Below are 9,636 nucleotides of genomic sequence, written 5' to 3'. Positions count from 1 at the left end.
AAGCTCCTAGAACTGCAGTTCCACGGTATCCAACGCCCTCTTCTAGCCTCTGGGGCACTTATATTCTAATGCACACACCCGCACACAGTCACACACACACATCTAAGGGAAAAAATAATCTTAGGTGTTCAAATAATCCTTGACCACACAGGGAGTCTGCGGTCAGCTTGGGATACACGAGACTCTCAAGAACCAAACCAAACAAAAATGTGTTCGATAATTATTGTATGAATAGCTGAAAATTCCAGGGATGGGCTTCAGGGCAACCTGCTTTGGGCTCCAATGATGGCTGCAGGACTGTCGCCTCCTGCCTGTTGGCTTCTCTCTCTGTTGCATTTTCTTCCTGGACTTCGAGATAGGGAGTTATTTCAAGACCTGTGCAAAGAGCAAGACATATTCCTCAGTATTCCCAGAGAATGCCCCCAACACAGCTCACGGATTGAGTGGGCCCCATCTCTATCTCTGAACAGTGATTCCCTAACCAGCCTCTGAAGCCAATGGATGAGTGTGGGAGTGGCCAGGTCAGGCATGCATGGTTGGAATGAATGCAGAGAATGCTGGGAAGACACAGAACCAATATCTTGCAGAATGATCATAACAGCTTTTTTCTTGTTTTTTATTTTTTGTTTGTTTGTTTGTTGGGGTTTTGTTGTTGTTTTTGTTTTTGTTTTTCTGAGACAGAGTTTTTCTGTGGCTTTGGGGACTATCCTGAAACTAGCTCTTGTAGACCAGGCTGGTCTTGAACTCACAGAAATCCTCCTGCCTCTGCCTCCCTAGTGCTGGGATTAAAGGTGTGCGCCACCACTGCCCGGCTCATGACAGTTTTTTAAAAGGTCTTCTCTTCTACTGAGAAGTCCTAGCTGAGGGTTCGTGTCACACAACAGCCCCACAAAGGATGCTAGCCCATGTTCTAGAGAGAAACAGGCCAAGAGTAAGCAGACAGGAGACCTTCCAAGGACATGGTGGAAAACAGAGAGAACTCCACCTGGCTGGACTCTAAAACCCAATGCCATCCTTTGGCTCACCCTAATGGGGACAAGAGGGCTGGATTCCCACCAAGTGTGTGGGGGAACAAGGTGAAGAGGATCCCTTGGTATAGGTGATAATCAAGTAGACAGCTGTGGGATGGCTCCCATAGGCCCACGGGCAAGGAGTGCTCACCTTCAGAAGGCAACACCTGGAAAAGGGACAGGAGAGCTGGGGGGGGGGGCTGCCGCTCAGACTTGAAGCAGGATGAGGGGGCACATAACCGGATTGGTACATCTCATCCGAGCTCAAAGGGGTCCTAGTCCCTGCTTTCTATAGTGTCCCCAAACCAGCAGTGTCTGGCGTACATCAGATGCTCAATTATTTCCTCTACTGTCAGAATGAGGAATCTGAGGCTCCGAGCAGGCCTGGGCAGGACCAGTACCAGAACCCAGCTGGACCCAGAAACACCTAGGCCCAAGAAACACCTAGGACTGTGAGGTCTCAGACAGGCCATCCCTGTGAGGCTGGCCACGGTACAGTTGTCACCTACTCTCTTTGGTCCTGTGATGGCCAACCTCGAGAGGCACAGTACGGCAGCAGAGACAGGATAAAAGGGTCGGCTGTCGTGGCCTCTCTGGCTTGACTGTGAAATGGGGGAGGATCGTGTTCACCTCATCGAAGGCCAAGGCCAGGCCCACACAGGTCAGCCATTAGGGGAGACTGCCACAGGGAGGGTCACTGGCCACCGTGTCTAGCACAGACAGGTATTCATTAGATGCTTGGCCGAGTGGGGACCAGTCCCATAAATATCAGCTGCTGATGCTGGTGGGGAGTGAACCCTGCCTCCTCTCCAAGTTCACCCACTCACCAATCCGATTTCCTTTCCCTACATGCCACGCTCTAAATTTCCTATCTTCCATTCTCCCCTCCTAGTCTCCCACTCCCGCCCTATACCTCATGCCTGAGCCCCTGGGAGATCAGCAAGGTGAGAATATGCAGGATGTCCTATGGACGGGGACTCAGATCCGAGGTCCCAATGCCTCTAGTCTCCCAGGGTATCCAAACTCATATGCACACACCCATCCACACACATAAAATCACACAACAAATCTTTCCAGATAAACACATACATAAAACCTCTCAGCTTGCACCCAGTGGTCCACACCGCCCACTACAGCGTTTCCTCTCAAAGGCGCCCTCTTCTAAGGACCTAGAAGACTGTCAACTGCACTGGATACTCTATCACCACAAGCATCCAGAGGTCCAGCCAAGATAGGCAGGTACAGGAAACACTTTTGCAGAATACACCTCACAGCCCTAACTCCAATTGCCTCTCCAGGACTACATCAAGACTTTCCTTGCTTGGTGATCCCAGGTCCCCTTGAGACTGAGAAGAGGAGCTCACCCCTCCCCGGGTACTGGGCAGGTGGAAAGCACAGTTAAAATCTGTTAAAGTCACCGGCACTGTTAACGCTGGGTTCTATGCATCTGTATTTAAGCACGCCTTCCGGAGTTCATTTTCCTGCAGCCAGCTAGGCACTGGGATCAATTTGAACCCCTAGTCAGCATCTCTGGCATCTTCTCTTGCCTCAGTGGCTATGAACAAAATGACTGTCTATCTTTTTGTTGTTTTGCTTTGCTTTTTGTTTTTTGTTTGTTTGTTTGGTTGGTTTTTTGGAGACAGGATTTCTCTGTAGCTTTGGAGTCTGTCTTGGAACTTGTTTAGTAGACCAGGCTGGCCTCGAATTCACAGAGATCCTCCTGTCTCTGCCTCCCCAGTGCTGGGATTAAAAGCCTGTGCCACCACCGCCCGGCATAGGACTGTCAATCTTAACAGCCAGCTGAACTACCCTGCTAGCACCAGCCATCTTAACTACCCAGCGTATGCCTGGAGCCGACTCTGCAGAACACCGCAGCTGGTCACCTAGGCTTGTTGACGACCCAGCCCTAGACAGAGCTGTTTGAAATGGCTGGTGCCATACTGTCTGCAGTCACAGCCTCAGTGAACCAGTTCCACTTTGGCCAATCAGAGAGCCCTTCCGCTGGCAGAGCGACGACTGTGGCCTCTGGCAAGCCTGTGATTGGCCCAGAACACAAGCCGGGGAACTGGATTGGTCCAAACAAATGACTGTGATTGGTCTTAACAGCTCTTCTAGGTTATTTAAGCAGGCAGCTTTGCTCACTCCGAGCAGGTTTCCAAACAGCCCAATGTACAGTATACATTCCCAAGACGGGGGCCCCAGCTTCAGAGCTCAAAGTACCTATAACTACTGGTCAACAGTTGAAGCGATCCAAGGCGTTCTCAGAGCGGTCCCAGTCAGTGTCTGGCGCCAGGCCCACCCCCACTCTCAAATACCTTGCTGGTGACTGGTACCCTCACCACTGATCCACGAAGATGTGGCATTGTTGAAGCCCCGGTGTCGGTGTGCCATGCAACAGCTAAAGTTAGCTGCCCACCCACCCACTGAGGCCTCAGGCCCACGCGCCAGCAGGCTGCGAGCCAATCCAGCTCTACAAGCATGGCACTGCTGCGCTGAACTAGGCAAGGGTCCAGGCTAGGAATCCCACCATCCCACCAGGATCCTGCCCCTAGTGGGGAAAGATGCCCGAGCTTAAGATGCCAGCCCGTTCCCAGCACCCAGTTTCTAAATGGCCCTCCTGCATCCCCAGCTCCCAAAGGCTGCCCCAACGGAGGCAGGCACACGATCCCCCACCCCCCAAGTCATCCTGGCCGCAGCACCAACAACTAAGGGAGCAGGTGAAGCGTTCCCCAGTGGCACAGCAGGAAGACGGGATGTGGACGTGGGTGTGACGCTGTCGTCCTTAGGGCCTAGGGTCTCAAACCCTAGCCTGACAACCGTAGCTCTGGTAGCGGCCAAGAGCCACCAGCGGGGCCTGCGTGAGACTGTACCACTAGGGGGCGCCACCTGCCACCCCTTCCATCCACCTACACCAGAGACCCGCGTGTTAAGAGCTTGCCTACCCTCCATTTCTGTCCAGGCAGCACAAAAGAACCCTCCGACATGGCTTGGTGACGGTTTGCTGCCTCCTCCACCAGCTTAGACGCAGGACTTGCACCTCAGGGTTTTCTGCTTCCCTGTGAATTTTCTGAGGAGCCTTTCCTCGGGCTTTTGCCACCAACCCTTCCCGTTCATTATAAAAATATTGTACGTCGTGTTCGCTGGCGGATACCTAAAATGAAGAAGAAAAACCACACACAGCTCACTAAACACACAGGAAGCCCCACTGTCTGCCCGGCGGATGGAGAGGGCGGCTGCAGTTTCTGAGGGGTCCGAATTCTGTTTCCTCGGGGCCGCAAAGCGCCTCTGGGAAACTCCTCCATCCACAGACCCTGCTCGTCTGTTTGGCATGGAGCCAGCCATCCTAACCAGTTCTTTTCGAGAGAAAATGACTGGTCCAAGGATGAGCCCTGGCAGGGTAATAAAGTAGGTCAAGATTATTTTCAGAAGCCCTTAGATCCGAGTTCCCGCAAGCCTGTCTCGGAAGAGTTAAACCGGATGTGGAGTGGCTGTCAGCTTGCCTAGTTTTAGGCTTTGCTCCATCCACAAGGCCTTGGCACTTAGAGAAGGCAGTGACACTCTCTCATGGGGAAATTTAACTGCTACAGTCTCAGATGCAAAGGAAAGGGACACCGTGAGTGCTGGAGCCTAAGTGGTCAGTGGGGGCTGCTTTTCCTCAGCCATTAGGAATGTGGTACCTCCAAGGATGCAGAGGGGGCTCCTAATTCTGAAAGTGACCATGCACACGAAGCTCTTTCAAGTTATTTGCTTCTGGTGTCCGCTCAAGGTTCCGTCTGCGCCTGAATTCTTTCTCTCCTTGCTCCTCCAAGGCCAGGCATTAACCCATCCCTTAGTGGACCATGGAAGATTCTAGGAAGTGGCGATTTAGCAGCTAGCAGGACCACACTTCCAGAGTCTAATCCACACAGCTGAACCAGTGTAAACAGACAGAATTCAGCCTTGTTTTCTTCTCCTCGACCTCATCCCTTCACACCTTCTTTTCTGCACCCAAAGCCCTAGTTCCCAGGCATGGTAGCACATGCCTTTGATCCCAGCACTCAGGAGGCAAAAGCAGGTGGATCTCTGAGTTCAAGGCCAGCCTGGTCTATAGAGCAAATTCCAGGACAGCCAGGGCTACACAGAGAAGACCTGATGAGTGGGTGGGGGGCAGGGAATAGAGCCCTAGCTTCCATTCTGCAAACCAGAGGCTCTGTCATTTCCCCTTCAGTTTCCTCTCAGACTTGCATGGCCTTGAGAAGCAAGCATAGCCCAAGTCAGGGTCTCCAAAGCCTCTGCTGGGAAATGCTGAAGCACAGCAGAAAGCCATCCCTGCCTTCCTCCTATATCTGGGATTTGCAAAAGCAACTGTTTCAAACTCCCCAAGTTGTTTGTTTAAAAAAAAAAAGCAAAAACAAAAACACTTTCATTTTCCCTTATACATGCGGTTGTCTTGCCAGCATGTACCACAAACTTACAGTGCTCTGGGAGGCCAGAGTGTGGGTTGGATCTCTTGAAACTGGTGGTGCAGATGGCTATGAACCACCCTGTGCTGGGAACAGAATCCAAGGCACCCCTCCACCACCAGAGTTCTTGAAAGGAAGATGGATGCCGAGAGCCACTCACCTTGGCTGTTTCCGCCTTAGGCACGTGACCAGTACAAATGCCACAAACGCTGTGACCAGGAGGATTGAAGCCACAGCAGTGGCAGCAATAATGATGTTCTTCTGAAGGAAGCTCAGCATCTGTCTGCAAGGCAGACCCTCAGTGTGAGCATCTAAACGGGAAGACACAGGATCGGTGTGAGCATCTAAACGGGAAGACACAAGATCAGTGTGAGCATCTACAAGGATCAGTGTGAGCATCTACAAGGATCAGTGTGAGCATCTACAAGGATCAGTGTGAGCATCCAAACGGGAAGATACAAGGCGAGTAGCTATAGGCAGCCTGCACCATCCCTGCCAGGTGACCCACAACCAGGTCCCCAAACAAGGACAAGCTGGTGGCCTGGCTCAGAGCAGAAGTGAATACACTAGCATGTCAGCCACCAGCCTCAGAAGCCCATCTGGGGAAGCAGCTGGCCTTGTCACCAGTGACAAGTTGAGATGCTGAGGGTATGGGCTGGCAAGCAGCAGCACATCCATGGAGATGGCTCAACAAACCAGAGAGTGTGGGAATCAGGAAGACAGAGGTGAGGTCCGTGGGTAGGCGAACAAAGGAGGCAGGAACATCCTACTTCACAGGCTTTGAGAGTGCAGAGGTGGGGCTGAGGGTGTAGTTCAGGGGTAGCATACTCGTTTCGCATGCAGGAGACACTGGGTTAAATCTCCAGCACGGGGAACTGGACAACAGTGTCTCAAATATTTGAGTGAAAGCTTCTCACTGGGCAGTGGCAAAAACATTTTCTGCTGCCCCCTCCTCCCTGTCCCACCAGCGTCTATAAACTCTACTACATATGCGGTCTGTTTTGTGGGTGTAAGTATGGTTATAGGTCTTCACCGTGATCTTGATTTGAGTAAGAGACACACAAGGGGTTAGAATGAGAGAGAGAGAGAGAGAGAGAGAGAGAGAGAGAGAGAGAGAGAGAGAGAGAGAGAGAGAGTATGGCCAGGCATTGGTGGCACACGCCTTTAATCCCAGCACTCGGAGGCAGAGGCAGGTGGATCTCTGTGAGTTCGGAGCCAGCCTGGTCTACAGAGCGAGTTCAAGGACAGCCTCCAAAACAATACAGAGAAACCCTGTCTTGAAAAACCAAAGAAAAAAAAAGTTTGTGTGTGTGTGTGTGTGTGTGTGTGTGTGTGTGTGTCTGTGTCTGTGTGTGTGTGTGTGCGCGTGTGAGGGTATTTCCAGAAATGGCTGATATGTGAGACAGTGACAGAAGTGAGATCACCCCTGGATTTGGGGGTACCATCCAATAGGCTGAGTGCCCAGACAGAATACAGAGGGGGAAAAGACAAGTCAGCCAATGAGGGAAGGTATTTTCCCCACTTCCTGGCCAGCATGCAGCCAGTGATTTCTCTCCACCATTCCTTTCTGCCAGGGTGCTCTGCCTCACCAGAGCCTCAAAAGAAGGGGACCAGGAGACCACGGACCAGCACCTCTGAAGCCCAGAGTTGAAATAAACCCTTTCTCCTTGAATGTGTTCCTCTCAGGTATTTGCTACAGTGATGATTACTGACCAGGACTGTAGTTTGAGAGATTTGTGACTGCCGCCCTGCAGTGATGTCAGAGACGGCCCTGACTTCTAACAGCCCTCTGGGGACTTGGAGAAATCATGAGTGTGGCTTTGGAGTGCCACCGAGTACGGGTGTGAAATACAAAAGCTCATGGTTAGATCACAAAGGAAGGAGCTGACATTTGGGAACTCAGGAGCGTCTGTGATTCCATTTGTAATGGAGCCAAGGGGAGAGGGAGAATGGGGCAGAGGGAGGAAGGAAACGGTGGCGGGAATGAGCCAGTTCAGTGAGGAGAAACACTGAAGAAAGGGTGATGCAGGAGGATGCCACCCAAGGGTCTGCTTGAGTTATGGGGAAAAGTTGGAGGCCAACCCTTCATCCCAGCTACAGCAGCAGCATCAGGTAAGTCTCTCTCAGAGCTCTGCTGGAATAATTCGGCACCAGAAAGTTTAAAATTACATTTTATTTTGAGCGTGCATGTGTGTGTGCATACACACCATGCACGTGTGTGGTCAATTTACAGGTGTCAGTTCTCTCTTTCTACCATGTGGGTCGGAGGACTGAACTCCAGTTGTCAGGGTTGGTGTTTAATTTCTGACGGTGAGGAGTCATTTTTGATGCAGTGCTGTATGGAGAGTGTCCTGGGCTTAGTCCAGCATGGGGTCAGTCGCTACCCAATACCCTGAGCTCAGTTAACCCAACAAGAAGGAAGAAGCCAGAACCTCAGAAGACTAGGCTAACCTTTGACCTTGAATCCCTCTTGTATGTTAGATAGCCTCGGAGCCCATAGGTAGCAAGGGCTCAGAAGAGGATACCATGTTCCAAATGACTCTGGCTATTTAGAAAACCCATGAAAATCCTTATAGAAATGTGATCAAAGATTTAAAGTGTGTGAGTGTGTGTGTGTGTGTGTGTGTGTGTTTAGACAGTTTTACCATGTAGCCCAGGCTGGTCTCAAACTCATGATCCTCCTGCCTCAGTCTGTTGAGTGTTGGGATTACAGGCATGTGACCCTGCCCTAGCTTACCACAAACTTTTGCAGGTGAACTAAAGGTTCACTGACTCTATTCAGCTACAATACAATGACATCAAAAGACACATTCTTGAACCTTCCATACTCAAAACTCTTACTTAGGTTATGCTTTAAGAACAGAGGCTCACCCTGTCTTAAGAGTAGATGGGGGTGAGGTGAGGGAAGGGGGAGCGAGAGGAAGAGACGGAGAAAGGAACTGGGTTTGGTATGTAAAATAAGATTGTTTTAAAATTTTTAAATGAGAGGCAGGTGGAGCTCTGTGAGTTCAAGACCAGCCTAGTCTACAGAGGGAGTTCCAGGAAAGCCTCCAAAACAATACAGAGAAACCTTGCCTCGAAAAACCAAAAAACTAAAACTTTTTAAAATGTGAATTAGATAAAATATACATTTAAAAAAGGATGATTACCATGAGTAGTTAACTTTTGGGTTGTTTCTTTGGCAGCAGTAGTTAATTGATGGCTTACATCCCTGTTGAATAGAGATGATTCCTTATTTGTCTTCTCAGCCATATAATCTACAAAAGACAAAAGAGAAGTCTAGACCCTGAATGACCCCAAAGTCTACATATAAAAGGCTCAGTCTACAAGTGGTACTCTTAGAAGGCACTGGAACCTTTAGTGGGTGGGGCCTGTGGGAGGCGTTTAGCTCATTAGGGCTGTGCCCTCAGAGAGGATTGTGGGATCCTAGCTACCCTCTCTCTTCTCCTCTCCCCTCTCTCCCCTTTCCATTCACCCCGTCCTTCTGCTGTCCCTTCTCCCCTCTCCTCTCTCTCTCTCTCTCTCTCTCTCTCCCTCTCTCTCTCTCTCTCTCTCCCTCTCCCTTCTCTCTCTCTCTCTCTCTCTCTCTCTCTCTCTCTCTCTCTCTCTCTCTCTTCTTAGACATGGAACGAGCCTATTTGCTGTCTCTCACACACTTGTACCACATTGCTCTACTTCTCCACAGGACCGCCCCCCCAAACAACATGGGCAGCATGAACTAGAATTTCTAAAGGTGTGAGCCAATGTCTTATAAGCTGATCATCTCAGGTATTTCATTATGGGGATGGGAAGCTAACATTAACAGCTTTACCTACAGCCATTGCCTGAGCCTAATTCTGTTTCTATGATAAAGTAGCTGTGTGTATGACGTGCTACTTTAGAAAGGTGGTGTACTTTGTCATTCCGGTGTTCTGGAAAGACAGAGATAGGTGGATCCCTGGGGCTTGCAGATAACCAGCATAGCCTGCTTGCTGAGTTCCAGGAAGCTAGTGAAATACTCATCTTGGGGGCTGGAGAGATGGCTCAGAGGTTATAAGAGCACTGACTGCTCTTCCAGAGGTCACAACCATTTATAATGAGATCTGTTCCCTTTTCTGACTTGCAGACAGACATGGAGGCAGGATGTTGTGTTCATAATAAATAAATAAATAAATAATATTTTTAAAAAAGACTCATCTCAAAAC

General features: G+C 50.2%; 1 protein-coding gene across 3 annotated transcripts in view; it reads right to left on the bottom strand.

Moving 5' to 3' along the window:
* Positions 1 to 210: 210 nt before the first annotated feature.
* The window catches only part of CUNH2orf92 (chromosome unknown C2orf92 homolog), a 33,404-nt gene continuing 23,978 nt past the window's right edge, over positions 211 to 9,636 (bottom strand). For 2 of the 3 annotated variants that reach the window (XM_040729638.1, XM_040729640.1), the window contains exons 6-9: positions 8,602 to 8,709; positions 5,613 to 5,796; positions 3,953 to 4,161; positions 211 to 375 (exon numbers count right to left, since the gene is read on the bottom strand). In XM_040729638.1, the coding sequence (XP_040585572.1) occupies positions 4,029 to 4,161; positions 5,613 to 5,796; positions 8,602 to 8,709 (425 nt within the window). In that variant the 3' untranslated portion in view covers positions 211 to 375; positions 3,953 to 4,028. The remainder of the gene's footprint in view (positions 376 to 3,952; positions 4,162 to 5,612; positions 5,797 to 8,601; positions 8,710 to 9,636) is intronic. The other variant, XM_040729639.1, reaches the window with a different exon arrangement.

This window comes from Mesocricetus auratus, unplaced genomic scaffold (assembly GCF_017639785.1).
Source record: "Mesocricetus auratus isolate SY011 unplaced genomic scaffold, BCM_Maur_2.0 Super-Scaffold_100021, whole genome shotgun sequence".
NCBI lineage: Eukaryota > Metazoa > Chordata > Mammalia > Rodentia > Cricetidae > Mesocricetus > Mesocricetus auratus.
This window is presented reverse-complemented; position numbering and strand designations above follow the sequence as displayed.